The 18,815-nt window shown below is 34.8% G+C and overlaps 2 protein-coding genes across 2 annotated transcripts; both read right to left on the reverse strand.

Moving 5' to 3' along the window:
• Window positions 1-1,660: 1,660 nt before the first annotated feature.
• LOC116211242 (protein STRICTOSIDINE SYNTHASE-LIKE 4-like) lies at window positions 1,661-4,429 on the reverse strand. Its single transcript, XM_031545530.1, has 4 exons — window positions 3,752-4,429; window positions 2,825-3,132; window positions 2,445-2,577; window positions 1,661-2,286 (listed from the first exon to the last, which is right to left on the reverse strand). Exons 1-4 carry the CDS (start codon window positions 4,172-4,174, stop codon window positions 2,017-2,019), a joined length of 1,134 nt encoding a protein of 377 aa, XP_031401390.1. The 5' UTR covers window positions 4,175-4,429; the 3' UTR covers window positions 1,661-2,016.
• A 5,887-nt stretch (window positions 4,430-10,316) lies between these two features.
• Window positions 10,317-17,933, reverse strand: LOC116210512 (probable acyl-activating enzyme 1, peroxisomal). The gene is made up of 2 exons (XM_031544396.1): window positions 17,710-17,933; window positions 10,317-11,980 (listed from the first exon to the last, which is right to left on the reverse strand). Exons 1-2 carry the CDS (start codon window positions 17,908-17,910, stop codon window positions 10,541-10,543), a joined length of 1,641 nt encoding a protein of 546 aa, XP_031400256.1. The 5' UTR covers window positions 17,911-17,933; the 3' UTR covers window positions 10,317-10,540.
• Window positions 17,934-18,815: the final 882 nt, after the last annotated feature.

Consider the following 18,815-nt stretch of genomic DNA (forward strand, 5'->3'; position numbering starts at 1 on the left):
TGCCAGATTCGACATGTAATTCAATGGAGCAACATGAAATTGGATGGAAAAGTACCTCTTAACTTGGATATGGAAGTGGGAAATGAAAATCGGCTGCTCTAAGAAGAGTAGGGGCCGGGATGAGGATGTGGCCTCGGCCACCCAACAAAAGCAACTGTGGCCTTTGCTTCTCAGTACAATCGAGGGGTCCCTGCGTCTGCGTTGGCTTGGATGCTGAACAGTGCGAATCTTGTCACGGGGCAAACGTCTGTCAAGCGACTACAGAACGTGAGCAGGGGAATAGACAGTCGGCGAAGAGAAGGCAGAAGGATGCAGGGGGGTCAGGTTCACTCTCAGCTAACTTTCAAAGCTGAAGGAAGAATGGAGAAGACGGGGAGCAAGACATGGGATTCGTGAAGACAAGCAAAGAGTACGGGGAGGAGAAGCAAAGGGATTCGGTGTCGAGAAGCAGAAGGATGAAGGGGGGCCGGGTTCAGCTAACAGTAAAAGCTGAAGGAAGATTGGAGAAGACGAGGGATTCATGAAGACGAGCAGAGAGATATGAGGAGGAGAAGCAGAGGGATTCAGTGTCGAGAAGCAGAAGGATGAAAGGGAGAATGGAGAGGAAGAATGGAGAAGATGGGGAGGAAGACGAGGGGCCCGCCAGCCAGACAAACAGTAAAAATGGGGTGTTAATTTTGTCGGTGGTGGACAATTGTAGGATTGAGTTGAAATTTTTGAAATTCAACTCACAAACCAAATAAGCCTTTTAGATTCCGAACCAAATTTGGCAGTGATAGATTGAATAGAATCTTCCTTAAATAATTATAGTGACATTCATATGTTAAACAGACCCATATCAATAAATTTTACATTGGAATAGTAATTAGAGCAAACATTTAATTAGAGCTAAGTCAGCCAAAACTAAACCAATAAAACAGAAAAAGGAAAGCTAATAAATCAGCTAAAACTAAATCAATTTTCCAAGAACATAACGCCTGTCGCTAATAAAATCTCAATTTGATCTCCGACCTAGCATATCAATTCAAATAGTTACCCCTTGGAGAAATTAAAGAAATTCAAAATTGATGATTGTTATATATTGGTGGACCCCTTTTAAAAGTGGACTACCACTGTGAGTCTACAAGAAACTTTCAGTGCGATATATATAGCCAAAGGCAATGGGCTCGAGATTTGATTGCTGCCACCATTTTTCAAACCCCCACCTCCATCAATTTTGATCTATCTATCTATCTATCTATCTATCTTATATAACTGATATTGATCACCGAGGCATCAATTCATTAAAAGAAAAATCAAGAAAACACTAATTAAAAGCAGTTAATAAAAATTTTTAAATATTTTAGTACCTGAGAAAGCAAAAAATAAAAAGGATTAAAACGTTAGGATAGAAAGCAACTGCAGTGATACGTAGTCTTGTCTTGTCTGAAACCGAGTTTTTATTTTTTTTATCGATTTTCATAGTAATAGCTCTTGTTATGATCATTTCCTTTCATCTTAATGGTAGGCCTAGGGTGTTCATGGAAATCACTTCGTGCAATTTCCCTACGGGATTTGAACCCGATATCTTAAGAAAAGTAAATTTCCTTACCATCGGAGTCGTTCTCTTGATAGCAAAATTTGAGTATTCGAGGATTAGTCTAGTTGCTAGCAACATAGGTGACTATACCTCCAAAGACTTCATTAGCTCTACGTGCACACGGTTATACAAAAGTCACTCGAGTGTTCAAGGCATTCCTGATGTTACATACAACTATATCTGCTCTCACCATGCATTACTTTGAAATTTCACTCGTGTTCACTTACCATGTTGAGAAGCAAATATCCGGTGAGTATTATTTAACCACTTTAGCTTTGTAATATTCAATCCGAATGCTTGAAAATGAGAAATTGCCCACAAGAGGCTCACGAATTCTCACTTATAAACATTCTAATTGGTTATTACTCGTTCAAAGTGAATGAATAATACTCAACAAATATCTTTTCCCACGTCGAGGTTCTTTGGTCTCATGGGGCTCACTGGGCGCCATGTAAGGTCAAGTCAAGACGGGTAATATAAGGAACAGCAATGGATCCACAGTACAAATAGTTTCCTATTTTAGCCGCACCCGATAGGAAAGACAGCCTGGGATCATAATAGTGTGCGATTGGGTTTCCTTTGAGATCGACCACGAATACTCCGCCGTTCTTCTCCATGTGCGGTCGCTTCAGGTACTTCTCCATGATCGCGAGCCCTTTGCGGATTACCGGATATTTCAGTGCCCACTGCCATGAAAGAGAAACTTCCTGCCAAATTAATGCAGTGATTGAGTCGTACAGTTTCATCGCACTGCACCTAATACTTCATAATCGAACTCGAAAGATCATTCTATTACGTTCATAGGGGTAAAACAGAACAATATGCCATCCTTTTGTTGAAAAACAGTGAAACTTCTCTTTCGTACCGTGGATAATGCAATCCAAAAATGGCCTTCCCCATCGTACCGAATGTTGTCAGGAACTCCAGGTAGGAGTTCGATGAACTTATCGACTGTTCCATTTTTCTTGCCACTTATGTAATACCTTAGGCACCTGCTCCTGCAAATATCAAGTGACAATATAACCGGTTTTGATTATTCTCATCAGTCTATCCTTCTTTGCTTAATTTGGGATCCATTAGATCATAACCAGAAGGCAGAGTTCATACAAAGGAAACAAGCATGCTTTCGATGGTTAAGCCGATCCACGAACATCTCGACTTGGTACACAATCTTATAAACACATCCCGGTTTGGAATGTGATCCATAATAACTAAATGTCATGTTTGAGCAGCAAAAATACTTACAAGATAGTTTCACAGAACACCACGAAATCCTGCTTCGGTGAGACTGCCACTCCGTTGGCAAAGTAGAGGTCTCGGACCAAAATATTGGTCCGCCTGTTCTTAGGATCAAAGCTCATAAACCGCCCGTAGGGCCTGCCCTCCAGAATGTCCCAGATGTGCTCTTCGAAGCGATACTTGTAAGAAGCGTCGGTGAAGTATATGATCCCATCTTCAGCGACGTCCACGCCGTCAGTTAGTTTGAACTTCACACCCTCTGCCTCGTCGGTCAACAGTTCGACTGAACCACTTTGGCTCACTCTGAGAAGTCCCTGTGTGCACATATTTGTTGTCTTTATTAAAGCACGTAAGGATTATTAATTACGACTAGAACATATTCAGATTCTCAGAAAATGAGATACCAAATGACAGATGATATGAATAAGTCAAAACAGGCCAAAAGATAGAACGATATGAAAATTATTTTCGTATGATTTTCATTGCTCATTGACCTCTTTTACGATTGAAAGATTATTTCCTTATATTTTCCATATGGGATTCTAAACTCATGACACCCGCCCTCCGCTCTCATGCGGTAATGTGCAACTTTAATCCTACACATGCCACGTGCACTCGAACACCTGCCTCAATACATGGCAAAGTATGAACCCATATAAAAGCATATCATGTAAAAGCTTACATATCACATCGGTCTAATATAAAATGACAATTTAGTTAAATGTAGCAAGATTAGTTTTTAATTACTCAATATTAGAAACACTAATAATTTTTGCCGAAAGAAAGAAAAACGAAAACGATCCAGCTTTTTAGGGACGGTTGAGAACAAACTAACTATGTCTGACAGTCCAATTTGCCGAAGAGATTTGGCCTAAAGTCTAAAAATTGCCAAAGTTAATGCGTCATTTATGAAACGTACTAAAAGGTTCCAACCTTTTCTGTATCAGCCACTATAAGTTCTCCCTGCCGACTAAGTACGACCCCCAGAGGCCGGCCGCCGGTGTTCACCCACTCCTCCACCGTCGAATCGTTCACCCTGACTCGCTTGACCCACCCGTCGTTACAGCCTGTGTAAATGAGCCCCGATTCGTGATCGTACGCTATGTCTTCCGGGCCAGGCAGTTTTCCCTCGCCAACCCTCTCTGAGCCGTCCAGCATGCGGCTGTTGACCCTCGGGGCTGCCACAGTGGGCCGACCGACGATCTCGTGGACAGGCAACTCGGCCGGGTCAAAGGACTCATAGTGGTAGACAATAAGGGCGGTTAACACGGGGACCAGGAAGATCGTTGCAAACGTGAGGGGCCACCGGTTCGGCTTGTTCTTTGGCAGAGGCGGCACGGTGGTTGAGTCGGACATGGCGACGGCGTGGCTCGTGGAGCAACAGAGATTTAAGGGCCGGTCGAGAAGGAGGCGGAGTTTGAGGTTTTGCTGTCTGTCCGACTATGATGGTTTTTGGGTCGAGATTGATAATTTGGGTTATTTTAAGGACTAACCAACGAAGAGACCTCGACGAGGTCACTCTCGGATGCCGAAGTCATTGTGTAGATTGTCGGTGATCTCCATGCACCTTTGACCATAGGCTGCCTTATTGGTGGGGGAACAGGTGGTGAGAAAGATCTGAACGTTTTATTTGTGTTTTCATTACTTGAGAAAGCGGAAAATAAAAGGATTAAAAATATCAGGATATTTTTGCGAAGGAGAAACGTCTAGATATAGCTGGAAAGAATCAAAGTACAGATTTTAGAATTGTTTAAGAGAAAGGACAGCTACCCATTTATGACACCTGACGGCTCTGCTCCTCTGCCAGTCTGCCGGCCGCTGACAGCGTCAGAATATTATCTATATCTTTTTTTTTATCGATGAACATATTACCCATAACTTGGTTGATAAAGTGACGTCAAAATTGACTGCAATTCCTTTTTTTGTGTATAGTGCACAAAAATTACTCTCATTAGGTTTCTACATTTACAAGCAAGTTTCTACATTTACAAGCAACTGCCCTTACGGGCTGTTTGGTTCGGTGTAGTCTAGGGGAAATTTTGGACTCCTCCCTAAATTACATTTCCCGCGTTTGACGGGAACCTCTTCGTTTGATTTCGAAGTCACGATTTAAAATTTTAACTTTAACTTTTTACATTTCCCGCGTTTGACGGAAATCTCTTCGTTTGATTTCGAAGTCACGATTTAAAATTTTAACTTTAACTTTAATTCAATACACTACACAACAAAATATACTTTTCTAAAGTCAAACTGGTGGGCTTCATATATTATTCAATATACAATCTCATGTACTACCTAATATACTACACAACAAAATTGATGGGGTCCACAGTCCCTATATTTTTTTTTGTCTTTTTTCACAATCAAAATCAAAATTACAAATTCAAAACTTTAACTCCGAAATCAAACACAATGTTAATATCTTGATTCCCAGATTTTGATGGGCCTTAAGAAATCACATAACTAGAGTAATATCATAATATATCACCATTGAGGATGGTACTTTGATATTACACCTGGAGCGGTAATTTCTTCCCTTTCTTTTTGTTCTTTTCCTTTTCAAAGCCTGGTTTTCTCTTTTATCTGATTTTACTTTTTCTAATTTTTCGGTGTTCATATAAATACATATATTTTAGGGGTGATCGGTTCTGGGTATCCTGTATTTTTCATAATACCCGAACCCTACCCTGTAAGGGACAGGTTCCAAGATTTTGAAATCGGACCCTACCTTGTTGAATCATGGAACCGGAACCTACCCGGAACTTGTATTATACTACAAGTTATGGGTACCCTGTTGGAATCTGTAATTTTTTTTCTCGCTAAATAAAATCGAAAATATCACATACATAATCAGTAATCACGTCAAATAAAATATCAACAAAATTTAAATTAATCTACAACAATGAAATAATAATATGTTTCATCAATCCATCGACAAAATTGAACATCCATAATACGATCTCACACAACAAAATGTCTCTGTTCTGATTCATTAGAGAAGATAGTAACTTTGCTCTTTCCTCTCCTTTTTTTTAATAAATAATCGGTTCCGGGTACCAGGTAGGTAGGAACCGAAATCGGAACCGATTTTTACAGGTTCCTAATTTTAATACCTGCAACCTACCATATTTTCAATACGAGCTACCCGAACTCTACCCGTTATGATAGGTTCCAACCGGTTCAGGGTATACCCAGTACCCGTGCACACCCCTAATATATATGACCCATTTTTTTCATATAAAATGATGTATATGGTATATATATATATACAAACATGTAGCAAATATTTATATAATATAAAAGCAAATATAATTATAATTACAAATAATAATTAAAAATTAACTTTTGATTATATAAACAAAGGGTAATTTTGTAAAATTACTTCGCTTTCCCATCGATTTATTTAATATACCAAATATAGAAATCTTAGATTACCTTGTACTTTTAAAATTGCATAATAGCCTACCAAACACAGTAATATCATATTCTTTGTAATCTTACATTCCTGAGTTTACTGTCCTAGCAATCTAACTTTTCCTATAATTTAATAATCCGAGAACCAAATGCCCCTTTGCAATTCCAATTAAATATATATATAAATTTATCAAATTTTAGAATTTTGCCCCTTGAAAGATATAAATGCCCCCTAAAATATTTTGTTATTTGATCTTTGCCCTAAAAATTTCCTCACAAGTCCAACTGAATATTTAAAATTTTAGTTTGCCCGTCTGCGTAAAATTTCTGGCTTCATCCTTGCATGCTATATCAGTTACCGTGTCCTTATGAATGCAGAAAATCCACGTTGAAAAAGTTTTACCCCTCAGTGGGCTGACCCAGTTCGATTGAATTAGTCAGGACTTAATTAGATTTCCGGATATCAAGATTACATCAAAAAAGAATCTAAAATCTTAAAATCCATTTTATTTCGGAACGCATTTTTTTGGGACAAATTACTTAAAAAACTTAAATTTTGTCAAACATCTCAGTTTTGTCATAAAGTTTGTTTTGTAACAAAAAGACCACATGTTTTGAGAATCGTTTCAGATTTTACCTCCCGTTACCATTTTGTTAAGTTTGCTGTGTATTTGTCTATGGGGACTTCACGGGACCCACAAAATTTACATATCATCTGATAAACCATATGATTTTTTTTCATTACATACCAAATTTATGATGAAATTGAGATTTTTTTGAAAATTAAAAATTTTTATTAAACCTATCTTATTTGTTTATTAATTTATGTCTGAAGTTAACAGTTCACATATGCAAAATTGACGGAATTTATAAAGGATGTCATTTTTTAGACAATTTAAAAAACTTATGATTTGTTTTGTTATAAAACAAAATTTAGGATAAAATTGAGACGTTTTACAAAATTTAGATTTTTTTTTGTGTAATTTACCTTTTTTTTTTGTGGGATTTTATTTCAGAATGTTTGATTGATTGGCCATAATGAAGTAGGAGCGGAACGATCATTTTGGTCTTTGATTTTGGTTTTTATAAGTTGATAAGATAGATTTATTTACTTATCTCAACAAATCCAATAGAATGACCGTTGCTTCTCATATCAGGAATGGAGTCACCCGACAGGCATTCAATCCCTCCTTTTTTTGTAAGCAACACTATGAAAAATGCCAAAAAAAATTTAAATTTAAATTTAATATATATTAAACGCCAAATTTTGTTTAGATTAAAATGACATGCTCCACCTAAATACCATCCAATAGTCCCTTATCCAAGCTCTCGGATTTAAATTTTATGAATAAAGAAAATTACTTTTTAATGGACCGACCTGACTCGAACTGGATTAGTCATGTTCTAATAGACTTTCGGATATCATGTTACACACCAAAAAAAATCCAATAATGGCCCCACCATACTTAGCATGACATAACGGTTTGATACTATTATCTTTTTGGCTGTGTCATTTTTAGCCATACAACTTTATAATCTTCCTCTTCAATTGTTCTTATCTATAATCTATAAATCTTCTATAATCGATAAATATATAATCTATCTATAATCTACATCTATAAATCTATCTATCTATCTATATAATCTATATCTATATCTATAAATTCTTACAGTTTCTCATGATTTCATAAAGAGTGCGAAATGAATTACGTATTCTCACGATTATTGTTCGTTTTAAATTTTAAGTTAATATACTAATATATAAATAACAATAAAATACAGATCGCGACATTACATAATTAAAAGGTATATATGCATTTAACTACAAAATGATTGCGATCGTCGTATCAATTTATATTGTTATTTTTTACTTTTCTAATATAGAAAATTCTGTTGAATATGTAGTTTCTTACCTGCTATCCAGTTTTGTTCTACTTTTTTTTTTTTTAACTAAGACGTAATTCCAACAGCAAAAAAAGTGAGATGTATACGCACACGCGTATCTTTTCCCTTTGTTAAACTTTTTTTTATATAAATTTTACTGCCAATGAATTTCCATTTTAACGGGTTATTAGTAATCATGGGTTCATTTTAATATAGTAATTTTTAATTAAAAATAAATACAAAAACCCATAGAACTTGCAGGTCGGAATGTTAATTACTAATGAACGGCGCAATGGTCTACGGTAATCTGCAACTTGGGTCTTTTGGGAGATCGGACCATACATAATGCCAGTTCCCAATCTGACTAGTCGAACCGACCGGTCCGGTCCAGTTCTGATAACCATGATTACAATGGTGGGATATTAAAATTATGATGAATTTGTTGAATATGCTATATTTAATTTATTATAGATATTTTGAGGGTACAGATCAATTTAATATTTTATTTTGAGATTCTTTGCATAGGGTAATTATCGAATTTAAAAGTAATTTGTAACCATTTTTTTTATAATAATTAGCGACCAAGTTTTAGTTTCAAATACACAATTGAAAAGTCAATAAATAATTTCCACACATCTACTTTTAGCGACTAAATTACATCCGGTTAAAAATTGGGTACAGGAGCATGGGAGTTGGCGACTAAATGAATGTATTAGTAACCATCTCTTATCAAGGTTTAGCGACCAAACTGTGTAGTTGGTCGCCAAACCCTTTTGCGACAGCTTTCCAGCGACAAATTGCGACCAACTCTTTTTGTCGCTAAAGATTTAGCGACGAAATTTTAACCTATAGCGACTAAAATGTGTAGCCGCTATTTCTGCGTTTTCTTGTAGTGCACATAACTTTATTATTAATTTCGCTATATTTATATTAGTTATTACCCAAAACTAATATGATAACCAAACAATTATTAAAAAAATTTCGACCCATGGTATCGTATGAGTTGCAATACCCTAGTATAAATTAAAACATAACCATATTTGGATATTTTCATTATAATACAGTGTTCTAATAAAATTCTTCATGATTTGAAAATGATTTTCTAGCAATTTTTTCTTTCTAATTGATTGATCTTTTTTATACTTAAGTTCCATCCATATATAGAAAAAACTTCACTTTAATTTATGATTATCAATAATCTTACTAAATGAAGCTTCGTTATCTTGATTCTATCAAATTCGATTTTTTATATGTTAGTACTTGTAGTATGTAATCACCACTCCCGATTTGGGGGTGGCCACAGCGGATCCCGCTTCTCAAAAAAATAAAAATAAAAATAAAAATAAATAAACCAACACTGATCTACATGTATTAGGGTTGATTCTTTTTCCCTTTTCTCTGTTTTTTTAATTAAAATTTTTTATAATAACTTGTTAAAAGATTTAAGCGGACCACACGATCCGTTCCCGAAGACTTGAAATTGATGATAATTGTAATGACGTATTGGACGTAATATAAAATCAGTAGTTAATGCTTGTTTAATGTAATTCTCAAAAGGCTATGTTAAAAATAGTACAAAATGCAAAGTTCGTGCTCTTTTGAAATTGATCCAAGAATATTTCCTTTTTCATTTTCTTTTTTATCTTGCAAATTCTTCATATTCCATCATATAATCTACATATGTGGATAATGTAACGAGTAGAAAAAAAAAGAGTTTGCAAATAAAAAAATGAAATCCTTATGAAACAAAGGACGGATCATCATATCATTACAGAATCGTCGGAAAAGACTCAAGTTTGAATAACCCTAAAATAGCACCGCGCTATGTGACTGGACTAATTTATCTCATGAATTTACATGGTGGAGATTAATTAGGCCAAATCCAAATACCCTTTGTTATAAAATTAAATTAAATAAAAAAATATTTGCAACAGACCAAAAGTTGATAAGGATATTTCTAAAACATTATTGGGCCTAAAAAGCCTATGAGAAGCCCATGAGAGCCTACTTTTTAGTGCAGTTGACAAATCAAATTATTAATGAATTGAACTTATACATAGATCAGTGGTTTGAAATTAAGTAAAAGCACTTTGTGATTTGGACGAATGGACGTACTAGAGGGAATCAACCTCAACTCATAATAAACAACAACAATAATAATAATAATAATAATAATAATAATAATAATAACTAATTATCATACGCTAGAGAATTAATTGTTTTGTTCTCGGAGAGAAGGGACAGAGCACAACCTTACATGGCTAAATCTCGAGTGGAACTACAGGTCCCTTTCGGTGCATGAATCGACCTTTATGTTGCTACTTGAACATTCATCTGAAGCTTAAGGAATCAAATTACTGTACCTGGATAAATAGGAAAAGTAAGATTTGATTTGACAGAGAAATTCCCTTTTGATTTATTAAGCTAATATTTGGCATTGCAATTCATCTGAGAACTTCCCATGGCATTAACCCTCTGCCGAAGCACATATTTCTGTATCTTTCCGGTCGAATTCATGGGCAGGTCCCCGAACCAAACTATTCTCGGAACCATTTGACTGGGCAGACGCGCTGTGCAAAACTCAATAATATGTTCTTCTTTCACATCGCTTCCATTCCTTACTTTCAAGAATGCACAGGGCACTTGCCCTCCCGATTCCTCATCGGAGACTCCAACAACTGCGGCCTCAACAACCTCAGGGTGGCAAGCTAGCACTTCTTCCACTTCAAGACTGCTTACGAACCGATTGGGCCCCGAGGTGATTATGTCCACAGCTCGGTCTTTCAACTGAATGTGACCGCTTGGGAGTCTCACTCCAATGTCTCTTGTATTGTACCACCCGCCATTAAATGCTCGTTCTGTCCCTTGTGGATTCGATAAGTAGCCCGTCATCAATGTGTTGCCTCGTAACATCACCTCTCCGACGGTGGTACCATCACTCGGCACGCTTCTCATTGTGATCGGCTCTTTCACATCTATGTCTAGGCCCAATGTAGGCGAAGCAAAACCATTTTCTGGACTCCAAGGCTTCATAATAGCGGGACCGAGGGCCTCCGTCATTCCATAACCAACCTTCACATTAAAGCCCATGTCCTTAACCCTCATGATCACATGGACAGGCGGCAATGGACCAGAGACGAACACATCCACTTGACAGGGTAAGGGTTCCGGGTTAGCTGCACCAGCGAGGAGGTTCAGAATCATAGGTTTACCACATAAAAGAGTCACCTTATGGCGGACTATCAAGTCCAAGATGGTCTCTGGAGTTGAAGTGTAATTTTCTCGAAGGCATATGTTAGTTCCACCGAGAGCCGCCATTGCCCATGGGAAGCACCACCCGTTGCAGCGAAACATGTCAACAGTCCAAAGGAACACGGGCGGCTTCACAATCTCAGAGAGGAAGATCATCCCTATGGAATTCAAGTAGGCTGCCCTATGGCTATATACGGCTGCTTTGGGAATCCCTGTGGAGCCCGAAGTGAAGTTCACCGATATCGGATCACATTCATTGTCAGGCCAAATTATCTCAAAGTTGGAATCTCCTGACTCCAATAGGGTGCCATAGTCTAGAAAGCCCGCAGGAAGGTTGAGGTTTGAGGAGGGCGTTGGCGGGTCGAGTTCATGAATTGCCACCAGAAGGGGCTTGGGATTTTCATGGAAATGGGGGTCCAGTTGCGTGGCTTTCAATAATAGACGGATGGACGTGTGATCAACGAAGATAATTTTGGGGTCCAATTGCTTCAGCAGAATTGCTAAAGTTTGTGCATCCAAGCTCACATTAAGGGCGGAAAGGATTGCCCCGGCCATCGGGACCCCGAAATGCAGCTCGTACATTGCCGGAACATTTGGTGCCAAGGCCGCAACCTGCTCAGTATTCAAGCCAAACCATTTCGATTAGTCAAAAATATCTTAAGGTACATAATACATCACTGTTTTCTTTATTGTAAATAGGTGGGAACGATACGAGGGATCCATTATATATCCTCATTAATGAAGAGGCGATGGCCTGGTATCACGTACATATATGCACGTCTAGTAGTCCTTTTCATATTCAAGCTTAGATGGCATTCAAATCAGATTTGAACTAAAAAGAAACACGATCGGCTAGATTGCAAACCATTTAAGCATAAAACAGTTAAATACGAGTAATAATAACCCTGATAAAGAGTACCATGCTAGAGGATCTCGAGCATCAAATGTCGACTAGCCCAAGTTTATAGTCTCATGCTACAAGGAGAAAGTATTTTGTCAAAATTGCACATCCCATTGCTAAAGCCTTAGATTAGTCCGACCAGCCAGAAAAAAAATGATATATTATCAAATGACTGATCGTCATCAATGCCTCAATGGTGATTAAATAATCAAACTCATATCATCGCCGGCATCATCCTCATGATGCGATACATTGTCAATATTCAATCAGATCACGACTCAGCAATAATGCGCTCCTATTTAAGAAATACTTTCACCTTAAATAGAGAGCGAAAAAACTGGGGCCACGGACTACCTGATTGATGGGGTGACCATACATTCCATTATAGAAGTGTCGACATAATCAATTACTTAGTAGAAAATGTTATGGGTCTTCTTAATTAATCAGTTGAGTGCAAGCTCCATGTCTGCCGCTATTTCCTCGAAGGTTCTCTCATGGTGGGGAAGGAGGAATTTGAGGGAGAGACGTCATTTCCTCCTCAAAATTTATAAGATTCGGAACGATTAAACAATCCCAACCGCCTTATTATTATATAAATGCATGCACTTTCATAGTTTGATTAACATAATGTCATCATCAGCCACTGATGTCATTCGTGGAGTCATCCTCATCGAAAATATAATGTATATCTGATGAGAATGATAGCATCATGCATGTGATTCATGATCTGGAGGTACAGATATCATTCGTGGAGTCATCCTCATCGAAAATATAATGTATATCTGATGAGAATGATAACTTCATGGATGTGATTCATGATCTGGAGGTCCGGTGAAGTTATTGCACAGGCTTTGTATACAAGTAATTAGACTAGCAAATGTATAGGGCGTAACGCAGATCGTAAACGCAAAACTAAACTGAAGCCCAAAACTGCATTTAGATCGATGTTTTAATTGGTTCCGTTCGTATATAAAAGAAAAAAAAAAAAAGAAAGAAAATGAGGTTCGGGGCAAATACACTAAAGGAACGTTTCTGGAAGTGCTGCTAATGACGTTGTCAACTTTGCAAGTACACTCCTTACCGAAAAAAACTTTGCAAGTACACTTTCACAAAAATGAGGAATCTTAGGTAACATCTTGATTATAATAAGGATAACACCAAACTATCGTCATTGAGCGGCTCGTATCCTTTCCCGAACCCCTCCTTGGCTCAGATCACAATACCGCTTAGTTATGTTCGGGCTCGCCATATCCTACCGTTGTATTCATTTCTTGGATCAGATCAAGCTAGTAATCTATGTCATACCTAAAAATTAAGGTAAATTACTTCTAAGACGCCTAAAAAAAAAGAAATACCAAAAGAAATGGTCTCACTTATTTTTCGGTACATACCCTAATATCTAGAAACTTAAAAGGCCCTGATTAATTCAGTTAGAGCCGAATCGGCCTACTAAGGTGTAAAATTCTCATAGCGTGAATGTTCTTCATTCACAAGACTCGAAACCCAAGAATTTAATTAAGAAAAACAAATGTCAAACCATTTGAGTGATGCTCTTTCGTGAATGGGCTCTCTTATTTTTCATAGACCAAAGGTATTGACTAAATGAACATTTTAAATTTTGACGGATTATAAGTCAATAAAATAGGAATTGACCAAGAATCCCACCAGTTTTTCTTGTCTGTGCTTAAGCAAATCGCGCCGAAATGGTGGAGCCAATTGATTAAACACGAATATCCTCAATCATATGCTCCGTTTACTTTCCAATCCTGGAAGTGCGTCACATGCACTATCACTATGACCTGTTGGAGCTTCACCGTCGACCACTATCCTGTTAATTATGATTGCCATTACATTTTAATAACTAGTCTTTTTGATCCGTGCATTGCATGTGACTTTTACCGCAAATATAAGTGTATTTACATATTCAAACTTTAATTATTTTTAGTTAAACTTAAAAATTTTAATAAAGAATTAATTTTTTCTGTAATATATAATATCTAATAATTATATCCCAAATATTGTAGGGAATTATGATTTTACATATATTACTACTATATTGGAGAAGGTGCAGTGATGTAACTTTTTTATAATTATCATTTCTCCAATATAGTCAAAAATTAATATGCCATAAGTTTTGAGGATAAATTTGTTAAATATTATAATTTTTTAGGATATATTAAAATTAAAATATTTCAGGTCCAAATATATTTGTGCATATATACTAAAATTGTTATTAATTTTATTTTTTTGGTAGCTTATTATGAATTTATTTATAAACTCTTAATTTATATGCATTTATTAATTTTATCCTATTTAGTCCTAATTATAAATATATAGATATATATATACTGTTATACCACTATTTATTACACCGTATTCAATTTTATATAATATTAGTTTTTTATCCTGTGCGTTGCACGGATTTGTTTCATATATTCCTATACCATTCTTATTGTAATTATTTACATTTTGAAATACAAGTATTCTGATTAAAAATCATAAATTTTTTAATTATTCATTATAATTTCAAATATTTATTTTGATATTTTTTGTTAAAATTTAGAGTAGATTAATTATTTTTTTCCACTTAGTAAGTTAATTATTACAATAATATTTTGAAACTATTTATTTCAATTGATATGCCTCATCATATTTTTGTTAATTTTCAATATAGATTAAGTTTAGTAATTCAAATAAAACTTCATTTCGCTTGTCCTTTTAAACAATATATATATGGTATTCTTATTTTTATATTTTTTTATTTTATTTATGAGTTTAAGCTCAAAATACTATATTATAATATTTTTTCATTTATAAGACCATCACTTTTATGAAAATTATATTTTTATTTATGAGCTTAAAACATTTATATATCATTTTTATAACAATTATTCCGAATTTTGGAAACATATTGACTTCTTAACAAAATAAAATATTTTTAGTAATTAATTTCAAGTTTATACAATCATTAAATAGTAAAATTAAACTAATTTTTCATGGTTCAATATTTATGTTACAATTTTAATAAGCATTATATTATATTTTTTTTAATAGCAAGTATATTAAAGAGATTTATTGTAGATGACATCCGAATAATAAGTTCATACATATTTACTTCATTACCCATTTCTAAAATATGCAAATTCGGTGACATCCTTGTTTAATTTTTTATATTATCATAAGTTCATGAATAATAATAACAATTTTAATCTCATAATAAAAATTTACATTAACATCCAATTAAATAAATTAAATTTACATGATTAAATCAACTCTCCTACACTTTTTAAAAATTTTATTCATTTAATGAGAGATCATTTATTATTATAGGAGTCAATCATACTTATATGACCATAAGTTCATAGAATTAGTAACTTTTTATTTTTTGGAAAACTTTTTATATGAAAAACTAATTATATTTTTGGTGTTCTATCTTTGTATTATACGTAATTTTATCTTTTCATACATTTATATCATTTATATAATAATTATATATATTTTAAAAATAATTTGCTTCTTGAGAATCATAAAAAAATCAAGAAATAGTTTACAATCACACAATAATCTTTGAATAGAAAAAAGTACTTTCAACTTTGAAAAGAAAAAAAAATGGTGGTTTATTAATAATAATAATAATAATCGCCGGTGTCTAGATGTCGTAATAATAGAAAAGAATGGATTCAAAAAAAACAAAAAAAAATATTCTCAATACTTCATACTTTAAAATTAACCCTCTTTCGATGTATTTCATATTCTCAATTATTTTTTCTTGTATCTCTTAATGTATCTAAAATTTTTAATTCCTTCAATCTTCGTGGATTGTTTTTACTTCATATCGACTTTAATTTTATGCGACAAAATTTTATTTTCATTATATACATCATTTATATTGCTCATTTAGTATTTTTGTTATTCATCGGTAAGAAATTTGTCCATACTCTATAAATGCCTATGACTTAAATATAGGAACACATTATATATATGTAATTATGCATGCTATACAAGTAAGCATTAATATGTGGGCAGTTTCTCTTGCTTCATTTACATTCCATTCTTCGATTAATTAAGGTCCCTCTAATTCGAGATAATCTCAAGTGAGTTGTCTCATAATGATGTACAATAAGAAATAACTAATAAGATTGTTACAATTAAGAACAATTATGATAACTGATCGAGTTAATTTAATTATAACCAAATAAGATAATTAACTCTCATCTCGTTCTAGTGGATAAATTTTCTTTTTTATTTTGTGAATAAATTTACTTTATTTTACAGATACATTTGCTTTCTCATTATAGCAGGTTATCCAGTTATTTCCTTTTTCATTTTAGTTTCCTTTCCTTACAGTTGTAAATGGAATTTTTACCTGTTCCCTTTTTTTTATCTATTAATTATAATGTATGAATCAATAATAAACTGATGTTTAAGAATAATTAAAAATATAGATTCTACATAATTAGCAATTCTAAAAATATGTACGGTGTTGCCAGGAATGTAGTAAGTATTTCCAATTGAAAAACATATCTCATCTAATTATAATAAAACAATGGGTGTTAACTCAACTACTTAAGAAATCTACATATATAGACCAAAAATAAGTAGTGTATATATATAGACAGGCGAAGTCAGAAGAATACTTTTGTAGCGCTTAGAAAAAATATTTTAGTGCCATGATACTCATCCTGAATTCAAAATCGAAAATTTCCTGTGTTCAACGTTCACAGAAGTGTGATTTTCGTACCAATTTATTTTTTTCCTATTTTTTACAATAAACTCAATCTTGGTTATATTTTATCATTGTTTTTTTTTATAGTAGTTGCTAATTGAATAGGGGACTTTATAACGGGAAGGACGGCTGACCTTTGGGTTGACTCGACCGCGCACGGCACGTTCCTTCTGCTTTCCTGACGATTTCCCAGAATGAAAATTCATCAAGAATTTCTCCCCCTAACTCTAAGGCGCCGAAATTCCATTATTTTCAACTTCAGTTTTGTTAGATTTAGGTCTAACCGTATAGATCGGGTAGAAAGGATTGAGCGGCCAGTCATGAAGCCTTTTATATGAGAATACGGTGATGGTCTTCACTTCACAGTTTCAACCTATCTAATGAAGTTACGTCCTCAGAACATTTGATAAAGCTCGATCGGCTCGTATGATTACTCATCTCTCAAAGACAATAATTTCGAAAATCCAGTAACAATAGCTAGTGGGAATTTGGTATATAAACGAAGTAGAAATATGCAAATTTATAATCCAAATATTGCGATAACCTTTTTCGCTGTACAATTAAGAGAATGATCTATTGAAAGAAGAAAAAGTATTTTAAACCCATCTTTTTAATGAGAGAAATTTATTAAAGCTAGCATAATAAGTACTGTACGTATATAATGCAGATGTATATCATAGTATAAGGGAGGAGAACCGAGATAAGAAGACTTACGATATCGCCGCGGGAGATGTTTAGCCTGTGAAGAGCCGAAGCGAGCCTTACACATGTCTGGTAGGTCTGTCCCCAAGAACACTTGAAGGTGCTTCCATAGACAATGGAGGTCTTGTCGCCATGGACAATGGCTGCCCTCTTCAAGAAGCTTATTGGAGTCAATGGGACGGGGTTTGCAGAGCACTGAATCAAGCCCTCCATTCTTCTCTCTTTGGTCAATGAAATTTGTCTTAACCTTTCTCTTTACATGTGCATGGATGACTTGTTGAAAGTTCCGTGTATATATAAAGGGGCGATGAAATCATCATACAATAGTAAAGGGTCCCACCTTTTTTACTTATTGATATTCTTTACTTCTCACAAAACTTCTCTTATCCTTATTTGTTTCTCTCTTCTTTCTATACATTTCTTCCTTTAACTAATTAAGTGCTTAATTTTTAAGCACTTAATTTATCAAACATTATCTAATACTATTATATAAGCCAAAATTTGAAGTTTGTAATCGTTTTTGAAATTTCCTAAAATTGATCTTATTATTAATTTTTTTGACAAATAAATTGCACAATCCCCAACCTTCCCACAAATCGCACCAAGTTCCCCTAACAAGACTTCCCACTTTCTCTAAATTGTAGGGCCGACAGTATTTGACACGACACGATAACACGACATGGATACAACATGGAATTAAACGGGTTCAGGTTCTGCATTTTTTATATTTGGAACCGTTTAGACCTAGTTAATAAGCATGTCTTACCGGATTGAGCCCGTGTAATCCGATTATACACGATTAAACCTGTTTATTTAGATGTGTTTAATCGTGTTGTTTAATCCGATTATACACGATTAAACCTGTTTATTTAGATGTGTTTAATCGTGTTGTTTAATCGAGTAACCCGTTAACCCACTTATATAACTGAATTTACCAAAATATCCTTACATGTAACCCTAATTTCCCTCCAGGCTTCCACCTTCGGCCTTCCCTTCCTCGCGCCTGGTTCTAATTTCTAACCCTAATTGCTAATTCTTCACTTTCTGTCTCTCAACACTCAAACTCTCAAACGAAGGCGAACCCGCAACCCTCGAGCCCACCGTTCTCACCTCTCTTA

This window comes from Punica granatum, chromosome 6 (genome assembly GCF_007655135.1).
Source record: "Punica granatum isolate Tunisia-2019 chromosome 6, ASM765513v2, whole genome shotgun sequence".
In the NCBI taxonomy this organism is placed as follows: domain Eukaryota; kingdom Viridiplantae; phylum Streptophyta; class Magnoliopsida; order Myrtales; family Lythraceae; genus Punica; species Punica granatum.

Coding starts and splice junctions, on each gene's coding strand:
- LOC116211242 (XM_031545530.1), bottom strand. CDS start 4,174: ATGTCCGACTCAACCACCGTGCCGCCTCTGCCAAAGAACAAGCCGAAC. Junction 3,133..3,751: donor TAGTGGCTGATACAGAAAAG/GTTGGAACCTTT, acceptor ATGTGCACACAG/GGACTTCTCAGAGTGAGCCA. Junction 2,287..2,444: donor TTTGGATTGCATTATCCACG/GTACGAAAGAGA, acceptor TTAATTTGGCAG/GAAGTTTCTCTTTCATGGCA.
- LOC116210512 (XM_031544396.1), bottom strand. CDS start 17,910: ATGGAGGGCTTGATTCAGTGCTCTGCAAACCCCGTCCCATTGACTCCA. Junction 11,981..17,709: donor ACATCTCCCGCGGCGATATC/GTAAGTCTTCTT, acceptor AATACTGAGCAG/GTTGCGGCCTTGGCACCAAA.